The sequence below is a fragment of the Notolabrus celidotus genome, chromosome 8 (genome assembly GCF_009762535.1).
Source record: "Notolabrus celidotus isolate fNotCel1 chromosome 8, fNotCel1.pri, whole genome shotgun sequence".
Taxonomy (NCBI): Eukaryota; Metazoa; Chordata; class Actinopteri; order Labriformes; family Labridae; genus Notolabrus; species Notolabrus celidotus.
In genome coordinates, this window is record NC_048279.1 from 14,487,312 (window position 1) to 14,505,288 (window position 17,977).

The following is a 17,977-nucleotide window of genomic DNA, read 5'->3' on the forward strand; positions in this document are numbered from 1 at the left end:
AGTGAGAAAACTGTGGTAAAGGACCGTCTTCTATAGATTGTAGAGTGCATAATGGGAATCACTAAAAAGGAGAAAACTGTTCAAGATTACCGCCAAGGAAGGATTGACATTGAAGCAACTGATTAACTTAAAGCCCAGAAAGGACTGGGGATTATTGAGATGTTTTGGCCTTACGTGTGGAGACATGTTTGCAAGGATACTTAGTATTTTTTTAAATTAATCTTTAGAGCCACGTGTTTCACACTGAATTGTTAATCTCCCAGAGAGAGATGTTCATGTTTTGTAAACACAATTTCATAATTTTTATGACCAGTGTGGCACTGGAAATCACAGTTAAATAGTGAGAGAATATTCCAATTGAATGACAACAACAACCATCAAATGCACTGCAGTTCACTTCTGCATTAAGTCAATAAAACCGCTGCCACCATAGCTACCTGCAGAAGTTTTTTCCATGTTGTTCGTGGTCTTGTTGAAACATGTACAATGCAAGATAAATTGTCTCTAGTGCCTACTGAGACAAGTATTGTGGGGGGTAAACTAGCAATGCATAACATGATAAATGATGAGCACCAAATTGAACTGATTGGATCAGAAGTTTAACAACGTTAAAATGTCTCAGATTTGTGATAAAAACATTTATTTCATGTAAGGTAATTGTTTACATACTACATAAGCACATGGATGCAGTGGATTCAACAGACTTTTTTTCCATTTTTGCATCTCATTTAGTGAACATTGCAATAATAGCAAAGGGTAGAGTTGGCCTTGAGAATGATCCCCGGCCTGTCAGCCACAAGTTATGTTTCAGTCTTCTGAATGGAGAGTATGATTTTGAACCATGTCCCTTGGCTTAGTAAGGAAGTGAAGAAAACAGGGAATGAGAGAAGGCCTCAGGCCAAGCAGGGCTCTATTGAAAGAGTTTGTCGGTAAGTTTTTTTTTCTCTGGCACTCATCCAAGTTATTGAGCTGCATTGGAAGGAACCTTTTTGAGGCTGAAGTTGGACCAATTCACTGCTACCTTCTGGCGAGTTTGTTTTGCAGAATCAAGGCAAAACCTGGAGGGAGCACACAGACACAACAGAGAGAGAGAGGAGGAGGAGGAAGAAAGTGATGTTAAGGTTAATCAATACTACAGTTTAGTTTGAATGTTTTTAACAAGTATTCCATTGAATAGCTACTGGATATCGAGGCTACCTTTTGAAGTATTCCACTTCACGATCGATCTCATCCATTTCTGTAGGATCACCGTCTTTAGGGAGAAATACATCATCTAGGGAATAGCAATAAAATGTAAGATTAGCTTCAATCATAGACAAAAAACAGAACAGCTAATATTTGTAAACAGTGTTTAAGGAATATTTTAGTACCAAGAGCAGTGCTGGATTTTTCCCCCTTGTTCTTGTTCTTCTTGTTCTTCCCCTTGGCTTGCTGCTGTTGCTGCCCGTTTGCTGTGATGTTGGGGTGAGCTTTGTTTTCTGTATCTTGCTCAGAACGACTCCCTCGTGTTTCTGTGTCACTTTTCCCCCTTTGTGCGTTTGAGAGGCTACCATTTGCTCTGTTTGCTGGATGTTTGGTCAATTTACTCTCCTCAGCTTTTTTAGGCCCGTTTCTCTGGTTTTCTGCAGAGTGCTGAAGCGGTTTGTTCCCGGCTTTTGAGCTGTTAGAGGCTATTTCTTTAGACTCATTGGTTTTCTGTGTTTCACTCCCAGAGGCAGCTTTGGTTGGTTTGTTGGAGTTTTGCTCTGACACAGATTGCTCTTGCCTTTGCTGCTGCTGCTGCTTTTTATTCTTCTTTGACTTTGCACCACCATTCCCAACAACGGTGTTCTTGGGATCAGGGACGTCCTCCTTCGATTTAGCTGTAGCCTGGGCTGGCACCTGCGGCAAACTGTCAGATCCAGTTGAAGTGCATCTTTCTGGGGATCGAACCCTTATGAGCTTTGACAGGCTGGGGGTGTTGTGCAACCGCTGGATGTCCTTGGACCCAGCAGGGACCCCTGATGGTGTGTTGTTGGTGGTGTTGGGGGACGAGACAGTAGTCGTGTCATCCCATCCATTTACCAGGTCCAGATGGCTCTTAAAGGTTCCCAGTGAAAGAGGGGCCAGGTCCAGGTCTATCTGCTGCAGGTCAGAGGAACCGTTGAGATGAGACAGTAAATGGTTGCCCTCCAACGTGGCTGCTTTCTTTGGGAAGTCGTTGACGTCCAGATTGAGGTCATACATACTAAACGAGGCCCGTATTGAGTCTTTGATGGTGTTCTTAATCTCTTCAAGCCGACTGGTGAGGAAACTGTTGACGCGTTCAAGCTCCAGCTGTGGCCAGTCCAGCAACCGACTGGCCTCTGAACCATCAGGGAGGGGCTCGTCTGCAGGCTCAGATGGATCGGAGTGGGAGTCACTGCCTGCAGCGCCCGTGTTGCCCTGCTGAGCTTTTTCCTGAAACAGAAATGATACAGGCTTGAGAGTTTGAACAGGTAAAAATGTAATGAGACTCAGATAATAAATGGTATAATAATTTAAACAGCTGACAACTCTTCAGATTTTCATGAAATCCTGAAGCTATCAAATCTTTTACACTGTATGAGTACTACTACCAAAATCTTAAGACAATGCCCATCCATCTACATGAATCAGTTATTATTAAATCTAAATGGAAACAAACCAATAAAACAAACTCAAAGACAGTGTCATTTTTATTGCCACACCTTCTTCTTTTGTTTGTGCCTTGCCCGTTTAGCAGCCTTGGCACTGTTGACAGGTTTTGGCTCAGAACTGTTAATGAAGTCTAGCAGCTCGTCGACGTCCCGGTTGTCGATGGTACCGGTCACGGTCAGGTCTGAGTCCTGTCGCTGAGGCAGCTCCTCCTTACGCCGAGTCAGACGTGAGCGGAGCTTCTCTCGGATCTCTGCGTAGTTCCGGCTTGTTGGTGCAGCTGGAGGCTGTAGCCAAATAAGACATTATTATACATTTTTGCATAATTATAGCTTTTAGTCAATGTTTAACAAGTATGTAAAGGCCAAGAGATAACTACTTGTACAGAAGTTACTTTTATTACTACTATCATTTAAAAAAGTTATAAAGTACCGCGTTGTGTCCAAAGAACTCGCAGTAGCAGCAGTCGCAGTACTTCCCGTCCTTCTGGTTGGTTGAAGAGGAGGCACAGGAGCTCCTCTCAGAGCTGCTGTCTTCATCCTCCCCCTCCTCCAACTCAGATGAAGGATGACACAACGTTCCATTTGTCATTTTGTGCCCCTTACATGCCTGGTCCCTATTAAAAAAATGGATCATACAGATCCTCATTAGGAGTTCACATTGTGAATACACACAGCTACAGAAGAAGTTTCTTAGTTTCACATACTCAGTGAAAGGAATCTTGGAATCTACAGTAGTAATACTGACCTGCAGGCCCCAGCTGTCAGATGGCCTACATTTGAAGTGGCCACTGTTCCTGCACTGTGTCCATTACACGGGTGGTTACAGCCCATGATAGACGTGCCCAGTTTGCTGTGTTGTGTGTTCACAGCAGGAATGTGGGAGTTTTTGCAGGGGCTGGGCTTGTGGACAGATGTGGGGCTGTCTGGACAGGGAGAGTTGAGCTTGGCTGTGGGGCCGTGGAGGTTTGGTACCAGCGGGGAGAAGGGAGCGTGGGCTGCCACACCTGGACCGGACGAGGAGGTAACGTGGCCGTGCTGTCCCGAGCTCGGCTTTGGGGGCAGGAGTGAGGAATGCTGGGACGACAGGCCGGTGGGACTGTTAGGGGGTACCGACAAGTCTGTGTGTTGATGGTGGTCACTGGGGTGGAAGGCTTCACCTGCAAAACAGTGCATCAATTTCAGTTACATGGGATTTCTTATGCGTGTGTGCGCGCTTGTGCGCTTGTGCGTGTGCGCGTGTGCGTGTGTGTGTGTGTGTGTGTGTGTGCTATATACAGGAAAAAAAGCAATCCCACATTAGGATTGTACAGTATGTTAGATGGTGCATTTTATGTTGTTGCGACAAGATAATCAATAGTACTGAATCGAGGTGATAAAAACCTGACTGAATGCAGCAGTGAGGCCGAGTCTGCCTTAAGAGTCACAGAAAAGGTTACCTGGTGGAGTTGGTCGGCGGCACATGGTCTTGAAGTGCTTGGGAGTGGTCTTACAAAGGTCTGCTGAGGTAGACAGGGGGTTCCCAACTGAAGATCCGCTGGAGTTCTGGGATGACGGGTGACTGTAGGGACAGACTTTAGGCGCTGACGTTTTAGCAGATTTTCCAGGCGCTTCATGAAGTCCTCTTTTCTCATGACAGGCTGACCCTACTGCTAGACCTGCGTATGGAAATTGTGTTTCATAAATCAGATGATGCTTTGAATCAACATGAAACTTGTTACCATAAAAAAAAAAATCTGGAGTCATGCTTCACACAGAACATGGAAACATCAAAGCTTTGCTGAAGAACAAGACTCAAGATAGATACAGTCCATACCCCTAAACATCCATAATATCTTATGGAGTATAACAGTTTTAATTACTGCCTATGACCAAATAACTTCCAGTTTAAAACCCTAAGAGTAACTGATTTTTGAAGGCATGTTTATCTGTCCAGTAGTGACAATGTGTCACCACTATGAGAAAGATACCTGCCTGGTAACACACTTTTAAACCTAAATGATGAAACCTCTTTTTTGGAACCAAAAATAAGAGAAGAGAAAGTAGCACTACAAGTTCTGAATTATTAAACAGTCATTTAGTCAAAAGGTACTCTGTCTCTTCCTGACATTTAACCACTCTTGCAAGCACAGGTGTATGAAACTCAACACCCACTTTCAGATTTCTACTGGTTTGTAGTGAATTATGTTTAGTAGCTCAGTTCCCACCTTAAGTTTGACACATATTGTTAGATGACACTTGTAGCTAAGAAATCCAATGCATGTAACAACATGACTGAAAATATTTAGCTGACATGCTATCATTTATGACAACTTTTTACTCAACCAAGTTAAAGTGCGGTTTAGCTCAATGGTCCATTCAAGAATTTGCTTAACTAGAAATGCTAGCACAGTTACTCATCAGGTAACCTACACAGGGTGGTTTGAGGAGAGCCAAGAAAACGACAAAATCTAAGATCTTCGCTGACTACAACGCTGTTCCTCTCAGTTCAGAAGCAACAACCTTGATTTGGTCAAGGACCAACACACTTCACTTTAATGAGTAACTCACTGAATAATAAGTGGTCGATCTTTGGAAATGTTAGCGATCAATTATCGATTAATCATAAAACAAAAACGTAAACGCTTTCCATGTCAAAAACAATGCCAAATGTGTTTTTCCCTGAATCCAAATTTCCTTCACAACACAATGTTTATAACTGACAGTATTGAGTAGCTACAGATCTTATTGAGGTGTTCAAAATGTTAAACACGCTGAATATCAACATGTGAAGCAGGCTCATAATCTCCGCGGACATACGGTCATAAAAGTGAAGGCTCAGACTTCAACAAGGGAACTGAACAGTAACATATCTTAGACTCAGTGTCCAGTTTTCTGTCTACAAGTTCTTATTGAGAAAAATAAGCATGTGTACGTGGTCAGGTGACAGCCGGGAGCGCAACCAGGTCATAAATAGTCAGGCGGCAGAGAAAAAAAACGCTGACGTGCAGACCTGTCACTCAGCTGAGCGTCTCTGCTGTGCGCAACACCTTTAGTCAGCTGATTGATTCACATCGAAACATGCTTTGAACGTAAAAACCCTCCCTGATAGCTGAACGAAATTAGACCACATGATATTTTTTCCACGTGAGAAAATCAAAACAAAAAAATGTGTTTGAGTAAGTTCTTAACAATCAACAATTAAATTCCATTAATATTTTCATCTTTAAACAACACAGCATGTTCACTGCATGACAGTAACTGTGCTCACTTTCAAAACTTCTATTCAAAAATGAGTGTGCAGATTTACTATATTTTAAATAGAACAATAAGAACTAGGTTGTTTAAAAATCATCACGTAAAATCAAACGGTACCATGTTTCAGTACCTGAACACATCCCTGTGACTGTGAGGGAGTGGAAGAGCCCTATAATAAAGTCAGAGACTGACTGGTTGGACGTCTCTGCCCTCTGCATCTGCACGAGAGCGCGCCAAAAGGAGCCTGCAGCTGACGGCCGCGTGCACTCACCAAGAGGCAGAGCTGGAGGTGGATTCAGTTTATTTTATACAGTCTATGGTTGAGACTGACCCTCTCGCCCAGACTACCTGCCCCGTTTATAACCGTTCCTGTGTGCGTGAATGCGCAACAAGTAAGTTGTGTGTCCTGTTATTATAAAGAGACGGAGCACTGACTTTTTCCCATCCACAGGCATTTACGTGTGTTCATTGATAAACTCCCGAAAGAGCAATTAGACGCCACGAGCATGTGTCAGCTAATATATCTAATCACCTATATAATCCTGTTTCTGCTCATTTCATGTTAAATTAAATAAATATGTTAAATTAAACAAATTTGAGATTTTATTTTTTTAAATTAACATTTATTACCACATTAACACACAAGAGTACCGAAAATTGGTACCGTTGAGTACCGGTACCGATTCCCAGGTACCGGGTATCGGTTCAAATGTGAAAGGTACCCATCCCTAAGTATCAGGGAGGTACATTATCTTGTATTTATGTGGGTAATATTTTAAATTTCGATGTTGTTGCGTATTATTCAAGAATTGAAGGTGTCGTCTATTAACTGGTTTGCTTTATCTTAAACATACTTTTTGCTCTGTTGCATTGCACTGTTATTTGTATAAAAAATCTGATTATAACTGACTTATTGCCTGTAAGTGTGTTTGTGCAACATGCTAACTTATTTAAGGGAAAAAACTGTTTATAAGGGAGAGGATCCTTTTTTCACTAATTCTATGAAAGTCATGTTATTGACAGCGTCATTAGATTATAAAGCAGCAAGTCACAATTCAAGTGAGTAGTGTGTAGTTCTGTAACTTCAGTAACTATGAAGATTTTGATTTTATGATTGGTATGTTGGAACAACACGCCTACGTTTTCAAAAATTTTATTAGAAGATCAGGCTTTCAAATATATCTTCTTTACTGTAACTTTTCCATTGACTCTGATATTTGACTCTTTATTACAGCACAACCAGGATTTTTGGCATGTTCTTTTTTTTAATTTGATTGTCATATTTAATCAAAAAGGACCACAGTCTAAATCTATTAAACCATCTTCATTGGATATTAGGTTATTTCTAAATTTATCTCGTCTATGTGAGCACACCGGGATGTTTTGACAACAGGCTTATCTTATAACATTGTTACACCTTTCATGATGCTGAGCTGTAAGGACCTCTGAAAGAAGAGCCTGTAAGCTTCTGCAATAAGCTTTGTTCTTCTTAAACGCACCTTCTTTGTAACACCGAGCAAAGTTTCCAAAAATGTATCAAACATTTATGCTAAGTAAGAACACTGACAAGCCAGTCTTACATCTGATTCCAACAAAATGTAGGTCAGTTTTACAAAGCATAAAATCACATCAAAGACTGAAATATAGGTGTGTAACTTTTTAAGCAGCTATTGCTGGTGTCACTGAATATTATCAGCAGCTGTCTGTTTGCTATGAGATGACACACCTTGTTGTGAGTGTGAAGAAGTGTTGTGGTTGCAGTGCTCCCCTCCGTTGGTGTGGGCCGAGTTCCAGAGACCTGACAGTTTGTGGGCTGACAGGAAGGAACTCGGGTCCCAATCCACAGTACTTTGCTCGGGGTAACCGTTCCCACAGCTCTGAGACTTACAGGAGGAAGAGTGTGACAATGGTACCTGATTTAAAAAGAAGAAAAAAAAGCTTAATGACAGAGCAGTGGACTTTCATTGTGGCACAAGAGGGAACAAGTAACTACCAACACTAGCTTGTAACACACTAAGGATGGGAATTAAAGTGAACAAATGTTGAAAATAGATTTTTTTTAAATCACTTCAAGTGACCGTTCAGCAGACTAACTTCCTTTTTTTGCAGTTGCAAGTTTGAGTCAAGTATCACCAAAACATCTGCACTTAAGCTTTAGTGTGATGATTTAGTAAGTCTTCAAATTTGCATTATGTAAAGTATGTATGTAAATACACCCAACGAAAGAAAGGTTATAGCTGCTACCGCCTTACAAATGCCACAGAGACACACGTGCCAAATCTTTTACTCCAGAGCCACAAAAGTAGATTTCATGTTTAGACTTCACCGGCATTAAATCCAGTGTGACATCAAGACAGACAGATAAACTGAGCTTGCAAGCACATGCATATGCAATTATCTGTTTTGTGAATGTAGATAAGATTACCACAGTCAACAGATCATACTCAGCTTAACTAAAAAGTAGAAAAAGAAGTCGTGAAAAGGATCCAGACATATGACCCAAATCAGTCCCTTTTTATTTACCGGCGTCGGCTGCTCCTGGGTGCTCCGCCTCTCTTCCTCTTCCACACTCTTGCAGCAGCTCTGACAGATCCACAGAGGCACCTCTCCCAACAGGGACTGTGACAGTGAGGGCACGGCATCAGCCAGCTTACGCCCTGGCGCCTCCCGCAATAAGGCCTGGGAGAGTGCAGGCACGGCATCAGCCAGCTTGGTCCCATGGCCCCCGGGGAGTCCATTCACAGAGCCTGCTCCCCAGTCTTTAAACTCACGGTGGCACAGGAGGCAGCAGGTGTGCATGGGCTAGGTAGGAAAAGAGAAGATGCAGAGGTCAAGTACTACGTTGATTGCAAGACAAACCGTGATATGACAAACTTAGTTCAGTTAAACTCTGTAAATCAATGAACATCAGAATAATCGGCAATATTTGACCTGATAACTGAGCATAGATGGTAATCAACAATCTCTGTAATTGACAGGTATCTTTGTGTGCATATATCCTTAGTTGACAGTTTGTTCTACCTATGAAAGAGTGTAGTTACATAAATAAGCAATGCAAAATGTCCCATGGTAAAAGGTGAGATCAACACTTCACTATCACCGCTCCGTCTGTCTCTTATTCTCCTCTATCCCTCTTTCCAGACCCAACTCGGTCGAGGCAGATGTCTGTCTAACATGAGTCTGGTTCTGCCTGTTAAAAGGAAGTTTTTCCTCGCCACTGTAACTAGCTAAATACTGCAAGGTGCAATGCTCATGATGGATTAAGGTGGGGTAAGACTGAGTCTTATCCTGTCTTGAAGTTGGGGCTCTGTTCATAATTTGACATAGAGTGGTCTAGAACTGCTCTGTTTGTAAAAGCGTCTTGAGATAATGTTTGTTGTGATTTGGGGCTATATATATAAAGATTGATTGATTGATTGATTGATTGATTGGTTGATTGATTGAACACTTTACAAAAACTAGACATCATAACCTCAACAAAGGCTAGTGTATGTTTCAGGACAATTCGATTGTAATCAGTTCACTTTAGTATACAAGAAAACTGGCACAGATATAGATGACAGGTATAAATATTTGTGATTTAAAACAATCAAAGTTCCCCCTCTATTACAAACACACAGCACAGTATTGCCAAAAAAGTACAACTTAATGTCTCAGTTGTTTAGATATGACGCACGTCTGGACGGGCATCTTAGTTCACATTGAATATTGAATAAATGCTATTTCTCCATCTAAGATCAACTTAAAGAAGCCAGATTTTATGTTTGAAGGCCACTGAGGCGACAGTGGTCGAGGATATTAAATGTTATTTTCAACTTTGATAGTTTACATTACTGACTACGGTTTAGCTCAACATTTATTGGCTGATAAATACACGCATCGAAACTTTTGAAATTGGGTAAATTTACTTGAGTACTGTACTTAAGTACAGTTTTTGAGTATCTGTCTTTTACTTAAGTATTATTTTTTTGGGGATACTTATTACTTTTACTCCACTACATTCATTTACTCATACTTTTGCTTTGAAGTCAGCTCATGAATTTCCTTCTCTTTTCTGAAATCTGATCCCTAAGACAGTAAAATGTGTTTGTGTAGTTCTGTTTGTCTCAGTGGTTTAGTCGTACCTGTATATCGTTCGTCTCCACGGTTGAACGTGGAGCAAACACAGAGCAAATTTCACTCAGATCATGCAGTTCATTTAGAGGTGGTAATGATGGCTATAATTCTCCACCTGAGCACCCATGGTCATATCTTCAGCCCGTGTTAGAGGTTTTTGAAATGAAGAATGATACGTATTGTTTGAAATGTTCTCCCTGTTTCCCACTCTGCCCAAACATACAAAACTTCACAGTCAAACCTGAGAAAGTGTGTTGAGCTACGTAACATTTGTTTCATTCCAGATGAACATTTCAAATTAAGTTGTCTGTGCTTGGAGTAACTTAGTGTCTGTTTTTATTCCATGGTACAGTTTTAAGAGATTTCAAGTAATGGTTTCTAGATAAACATAATGTAACAGAATGTACTCCTACATATTCTTGACTGTACCTATGTATTTTGAAAATACAAAGTTTTGAGATATTTTAAAAGTACTTTGAATACTTGAGCATTTTTAAAAGGACGTACTTCAGTACTTTAACTCGAGTAATAATTTGACTGAGCAACTTTCACTTATATTGGAGTAATATTTGACCAGGAGTATTTGACTTAAGTAATGAAGTTGTGTAGTTTGTCCACCCCTGCTCCTGTCACACTCAGATTGTATTATATGGAGCAGCACGGCATAAACAGTATTCTACAGTCGTCTAAACAACAGGAACCATGTCAGAGTTATGAACCCGTTATCTGTCTCAGCTAACTAGCTCATTAGCTGGTAGCAGGTTAGCCTCGGCTGTCTGAGGGGATCCTGTGGATGTGTTCGAGTACAGGCAGAAAGCACGCTTACAGCACGCTAGCTGGAGATGATAGCCCGGGCTAGCCTCCTGGCTAAGGCTAGCTGGGCGGATGAAGAGTTGTAAAGGCTGGAAACGGGGGGACCTGTCCGAGGCACAATGTCACCTGTCCGGCATGAAGACATGGTCTGCAGTGCTAGCCGTACTGCCTCACCGCCGCCTGCTCAGCTCGCTAAGTTGAGCGCATTATTTATTTAATTATATGTCAAACGACGTGAGAGCTCTCCACCCACAACTACTACATTCAGATTAGAATGGCTTTCAACTAGGCAGTGTGTGCATGTAACTTCACCTCTGCAGGAGTTAGCTCCACAAAATAATAGCACAATGGAGGATGCTTGGATTAGCAGAGAGAGGTGCTAGCTCAGATACCTAGCTAGCCCATTTTGAAAGCAGCGATTGGCTTGCTGCTAGCTAACGTACCTGGTTTGCCCTGGTGGTGGCCAGCCTATCCAGCCCAGCATCTCCGCCGCCACCGCCAGCTGCATCGCCGGGAGAGACTGGGCTCTTCGGTACGGTCTGCTGTCCAGGACCGAGCTCCTTCTGGGCCACCCCTTGCTGCTTGCTTTTCTTCCTTGCCATCACGACGCTGTTTATAACACGCTTTGGCCAAGTTTGCACCAGTTTCGATGAATTTAAGAGCACACTTTCGTTTCTTCTCGGACCTCAAAATGTTCTCTATCTCCTCCAGTCAAGACAACAGTCAATATGGCGGAGGACTGGCACACTCAGGAGTTCATAGGTTAAAGATACTGCTGGCAAAGAGACTTCACTACCGTAGCGAGAATACTACTGTAACACGATACAAGCAGTGAAGCCAGACATCGCCATATTTAGGAAGGGCAAACATCTCCTCCCACTTTGTACTTCCATGTATGAAAAGACAATTAAACAGATCACACTGCTTACAGAAGAACGGGAGAGGATTAGGGCAACTGAAAAAAATTTAATAAATTAAGGTCCAATATTTTTTTTTGAATTATTATTGTTCTAAGAAAAAAGTCAGAATTCTGAGATTAAAGTCATAATAATAATAATAATAATAATAATAATAATAATAAAAATTCAGTAGCCCTAATCCTCTTCCGTACAGTAGACATCCAGCCTAGTCGTTTCAGCGATGAATACATTTAATTATGGATCTATTACCTTACCAAATAACTTTGTCACTATATGGCCATATCGTGTTCTCTGCATTAAGTTAATGAGTAAAATAAAACAACAAAATAACAATAAAGGATATTAATGAAGAGACATAATCAAACAATGAAAATAAAGGAGGCTGGAGCAGAGGAAAATACATAGTTTCGTACTCTGCGACATTGGTAATAGGACGCGTAAAATTAAGAAACAGGACCCAAACAGTAACACCTTTATAACTGTGCAACTTTGCAATCTATGGCTTGTAAGGGACCAGCGTCCATTATATGTGGTACTATATTGTCACGAAAACGGTGCATAATATAGTCAAGCACAGGTAAATGTAATTGCAAGCCGGTATGAAATGTCAGTAAGAAATAGAGATTCTGGGAGAGGGGATGGGGGCTTGACAATGACGTTTTACGTTGTCTTGCGATGCCTTTAAAATATTCGGAAAATCTCACAATTGTCTCAGTGCACCACATCGAGCAAACTATGACTGATCTAACAGAGGAAAATCAAATTTTATTTTACATTATGTCAAAATTGTACAGTGTTTATTTACAAAAGGGGTCGATTAAAATAGGTCGACTTACTTTGTAATTACCATATTATTGGCATTTTACTATTATCGTTCCCGAACGGAGTGTATGAGCAAATTCAACAAGAACAAAAATGAACAAAAATGTGGCAACTATGCAATTTCTGCAGGGAGGGTTTTTTTTTTTTTTTGTCTTTTTGTTTTGTTTTTTAGAAATCAAGACCGCAAAAGCCAATACAGTCAACAATTATTTCTATTATTGCAACTTGATTGTGTCTGATGTTCAGAATGTCCGAGTCTATGTGAACACTTGAACGCAGCACCAGTGTTGGGACTTCAGTGGACTGAGGACGTAGCACAGACACACAGCTTCAGCTACTTCAGGCTACTGACGCTTTGCACCGCTGTAGGTTGTTTACCCGCTTGTATTTTGCCTTAACAAAAATCAGAAATGGAGGGACCTGTTTGCAACATTCAGGTGCTTCTTCGAGCTGCTGAGTTTCTTGAGAGAAGAGAGCGGGGTGAGTATTTCAAGCCGAACTGTCAGTCTACAGGGAAGGAAGTTGGTTATTGTTAAAACAACAAAATGCACAATGAAACGATTTCATCTATGCATGCAAGACATTGTGCAGAAACGTGTTGTTATGCAGTCGTTTAGGAAACAATCGAGGTCTTCTCCTAAAGGTTATATCAAGGGATTTTTCCTATTTGACTCAGTGACCTACATATCGGTCGCATCATTGTACTCAAAGGCGCCAATCTGGTCCAATTTGAAAATGAATCTAAGCGGCACTCAGCGCTCTCTACGATGAATGAAAGCGAGGCAGAATAAGACGGAGCTCCAAGTTTGTTTAATCATTTACGCGTTTTAGACATTGTACTGTGTATTTTTGTTTCATGGGCTACACACAAAGGTTTCATAACAGTGAATAGTTAGTGTTTGATGGCGCCAAAACTCAAAACAGACCCTCCAGCTGATGATGCTGAAGACAGCAAATCGAGTGCTCTGGTCCTCCCTTTTTTCACAGCTTGTGTGAAATAGTACTAGATGTGCATTTGTAGCGGTATTAATCAATTTTGTTATCAACAGGACAACTTTGTATTAGTACTGCATAGCATTTTAGTTCCAGACTACTTTGTGACACATTATGTGATTTGTTTCCCTGCACAGAGGCAGAACATGGATATGCGTCTGTCCTGCCTCTCAGTCCAGATGACTCCGATAAGAGAAGCAAGCTGAAGAGCAAGAAGATATCTGCTGGTGGTGGCCATAGGTGAATACATTACATAACTGATAACGGACAAGAAGGGCGTGGTTGTGTAGTTTCACTTAGCTCAGTTTTGATAAAGCACCCTTCTAGACATGAAACCCTCACACCCACACACAGTACTGAGCTGCAGCCTTTGTCATCAGTGTTGTAGACCTTGTTGTAACAAACTCTCCTTTTCTGTCACTGCAGATCTGTTCATAATGAGCTGGAAAAAAACAGGTAATGAAAGTTTTATCATACCAATAGTGTCACATTTTTAAATTTGATAGATGTATCTCTTATGGATGACTGGATAAAGCTAATGAAGGATAAACAACAATGTCTTGTTGTGCTTTGCAGACGGGCTCAGCTGAGGCACTGCCTTGAGCAGCTCAAAAAGCAAGTCCCTCTGTCGTCTGACTCGATGAGGAACACCACGCTCAACCTGCTGAGACGAGCCCAGCTTCACATTAAGGTAGACAAAGCACTGTCGATCACAATCAAACTGATTTGCCTTATGGTTCTTAAAAGACAATATATTCTACTTTTCAACTATATGCCATCTTGCTAACTCTGGTGAGGGCTCTGTTTTCATATGAAGAGTTGATTTGCTTTTTTTGATTGAATGTCTGTATTTCGAACATGTAAAAGTAAAATAGAAAAATAACATACAAGTAGAAAAAAGAGCTCATTTGCAAAAACAGATAACTGCGTTTTTATAAATGTTTGAAAAACACATTTCTTTTTTATATAGATTCCGAAAAAAGTTACAATTTCAAGATACCTCTGATTAGTAAAGTCATTTTGACGTAGTCAAAGCCACCCAACCTCAGTTGATTGATAATACCAAAAGCTAGTAATAGAAAAACTATGTTATTTAAAACTTTTTTTTTTAATTTTTAAAAGTGAGTTAACTGTTTTTGCAAAGGAACTGTTCATTACAGATCCTTGTGTCCTTGAAATGCCTTTAGTCAACTGCTCACTTCTCTATTTCTCTATTCTCTCTTTCAGAAACTGCAGGAGCAGGATGAGCGTGCAGAGCAGATGAAGGGCCGCCTACGCTGGGAGCAGAGGGAGCTGCAGGTTCGATTGGAGCAGCTGCAGAGAGGCACAGAGAGGATGAGGAACGACAGCCAGGGGTCAACCATGTCCTCGGAGAGATCTGACTCTGACAGAGGTAGGTGTCTCAGGAACAGAAGAGAAGGTCTCTACCCATCCCAGTCACAGTGATGCCCAGCATTGCTTTACTACTAAAAATGTAAAGACAGCTTTTGTTTCATTTAATAGACACGTTCCAGTACCATGTATTCAGAACAGATACAATTGGATACTTAGACTAAAGCTTTTGGTGATAATTAAAAAGTATAAAAATAAGTTTGAAGGAAAAAAAATGAATTCTGACAGGGATTTTTAGAGATGGCAATTGGTGTCAGATCTGTATATTGCCTGGCATTCTTGCAGATACCTTGTTATGAATTTTGGGCTACATCCGAGACTGATACCGGTATTGAAACAGCTAAATATATATTATATACTCCATACAAAAAAGGAAAATGCTTCTATTCAAAACATACTTACATTGGTATTACTGAGATTTAAAGTTCCTGGACAAGATGTGGAAGTAAAAAAAACAAAAGGTTTCATTATGACGAAAATATTCTTTTACAAATTAAAACAACTCTATCGTGTTTTTTGCTCACTGTGACAAGTGGATTTCTCATTTTCCCTCTACTAATGGATTTAATCTTTTGTTATTTACAGAGGATGTGGAGGTTGATGTGGAGAGCATCGTGTTTGACTGCATGGACTCTGACGGACTGAGCATTACACACACTGGTTCAGACCACTGTTACTCCAGCATGGACAAAGCCTGGCTATGACCACAGTAAAACATAACACACTGTACGTAATGTCACCAGGTGAACAGGAGGAGGAGAAAACATTCCAAAAAGAAGCGAACAGAGGAGGAGAGAAGACGGAGAAAAGAGGTTACCCTATAACTGAACATGTTTTTCTTACAAGAGAAGTAATTTTGGACTTTCTTTTTTCAGAATATGTCAAACTACAAGCTAAATGATGATGTTATAAATGAGCTGAGTCCATTTGCACTGAAAAGCAGTAAAAATCACTGGGCTGAGATGGATGTACCATACGCATTTATATTTTCTGGCAAGCATTAACTGCATTTCTTTAAAAGCCATGAGACACCCATAACTTTGAATGATTTAAACAGTTCTAATCATTTATCTTTAGGATTTTTTTAATCCAAAAAAGGGCTTTTTATTCAATACTCATAACTTATTCTTTACTACAGTATCTCTATACTGAATTCTGCCTTAAATCAGATTTGTTTTTGTATTCATCACAGCTTTCTTTAGCACTAAGTTCGACTTTCAGTAATTTCATGTGTAGTATGCACTTAAACATTTATCTGTGCTCTTTTCTTTGTATTATTGCCTTTTATGTAAGGTCAGCCATGTATTTGATCTTTTCTTCAGTTGCACAAAACGTCCTCACATTGCACTTGTTTTGTTTCTAAAGGATTGTGGGTAAATATCAAAAGGAAACCATGAGCAGAGCAGAAATGAACTGGTCATATTTGCACATTTATAACTGGCAACTAAGTAACCTTACCAAGTGTTCATTTGGTATATTTGTACAAAACTCAGTCTTTAATTAAGCGCAAGAACACTGACGCCTAGTATTTAGGATACAACAGTACATCACAACTGTCCACATCAACGCTTTTGCAGTTTGTCAGTATAAATGTTAATAATGCATGCAACAAAAACAGTCAGGCAGGTATTGTCTACTTGTAATAATTACACAATGCAAGCTTTATTACAAGTATCATATTCATTGCTATATATTTAATAATTGAAGGTGCTTTTTCTCTTTACTTTTTTATATGCAAGATGCCTTATTATCTTTTAATATTATGTATGCATTCATCGGTCTCTCCGCCCAGTAATATTATGTAGCATTTTTCGTACTGGTGTAAGCTTTTTTTATTGAATAAATATTTTCTATATTTATTTGATGTGTCTGATCATTCACTAAAATGTTCAATGACTTTTTCTAGGTACTCAGTTTAACACCTCCAGAAAGGTTCCTGCTTGGGGTGTAGCTTTACCACCTTAAACCAAGGGTCCGTTTTTAGTTTTGGACTTTTCTCATTGTTTTTTCTGCTTGTTGTGATTTCATTGCTTTACTGATGTCATCGATTTTTGTCCTGCCTCTTCCTTCTGTTCTTTCCTCCTCCTTCCCCTGCCCTGACCTTGTACTGACCCTGCCTAAACCTAGTCTTTTCCCTCCACTGGACTTGAAACCAGAACCATCAGACTCAGGCAACAGCCCTGAACACCACACCACAGAGCTGCTTGGCAGTGCATGCTTTTTTGGGGGGGGGCTTTTCATTCTACCATTTTGCTGTAGTACTTTAAAAGCATACAACCACTTTGTGAGGGGAGTGTTTCATTTCCATCTCACATTGAACCCCATAGTGGGATTTGAATCCAGAACCATCAGATTGAAAGGTAGCAGGCCTATCCTCAACACCACAGGGCTGCATCACTGAACTTTGCAAAAGCACAGTTGAAACTACAGTGTGAGGAAAGTGTTTCAAATTAATCTCCCATGGACAGTCCATGTCCAGTTTGAACTCAGGACCCTTGCATTGAAAGTCAGCAATCCAAACCCCAACACTGCAGGCCAACTTGGCAGTGATTGCCTCTTTAGGTCTTTTAATTTATATCTAATCGGTACTACAGGAGCACAGCTCATGTCCTTTATGATGGAAACATTTCATGTTTACCTCATACAGTGAATATTCTTCGTCGAGATATTCCTTTATAATTTCCATCTCCCCTTCCATTCCTTCCGACTTAGTTCAAAACTCTTGCAGGGACTCAGCTGAGTAATAGTAACAAAAACAGGAAGTGACGTTGAGCCGTCGGGTTCTGTCAAATCAGAAACAAGTGTTGTCCCTACCCTTACCGTGTTTTGAAATGTTGTTGTGTTTTGTGAAATGTTGTTGTGTTTTGCTCTTCAGGGCCACCATAGACTAACAAACTGCACCAATCACATTGAAATGATTGGCTTTACTGTCTGCAGTTTCTCCAACACCTTATATCTTGTCTTTTTCTGATCTGGTTTCATAAAAAAAAGAAGAAAAATGTGATAGGCTTTCAACAGTACTTCTTCCAA

General features: G+C 40.5%; 2 protein-coding genes across 2 annotated transcripts; one reads left to right on the plus strand and one right to left on the minus strand.

Moving 5' to 3' along the window:
• Positions 1-618: 618 nt before the first annotated feature.
• fam193b (family with sequence similarity 193 member B) lies at positions 619-11,584 on the minus strand. Its single transcript, XM_034690548.1, has 10 exons — positions 11,264-11,584; positions 8,415-8,693; positions 7,618-7,804; positions 4,094-4,312; positions 3,403-3,814; positions 3,088-3,271; positions 2,709-2,942; positions 1,371-2,439; positions 1,198-1,273; positions 619-1,058 (listed from the first exon to the last, which is right to left on the minus strand). The coding sequence occupies exons 1-10, from the start codon at positions 11,420-11,422 to the stop codon at positions 962-964; spliced, it is 2,916 nt and encodes a 971-aa protein (XP_034546439.1). The 5' UTR covers positions 11,423-11,584; the 3' UTR covers positions 619-961.
• A 1,234-nt stretch (positions 11,585-12,818) lies between these two features.
• Positions 12,819-16,806, plus strand: mxd3 (MAX dimerization protein 3). The gene is made up of 6 exons (XM_034690006.1): positions 12,819-13,042; positions 13,693-13,795; positions 13,982-14,011; positions 14,132-14,246; positions 14,783-14,948; positions 15,533-16,806. The coding sequence occupies exons 1-6, from the start codon at positions 12,973-12,975 to the stop codon at positions 15,649-15,651; spliced, it is 603 nt and encodes a 200-aa protein (XP_034545897.1). The 5' UTR covers positions 12,819-12,972; the 3' UTR covers positions 15,652-16,806.
• Positions 16,807-17,977: the final 1,171 nt, after the last annotated feature.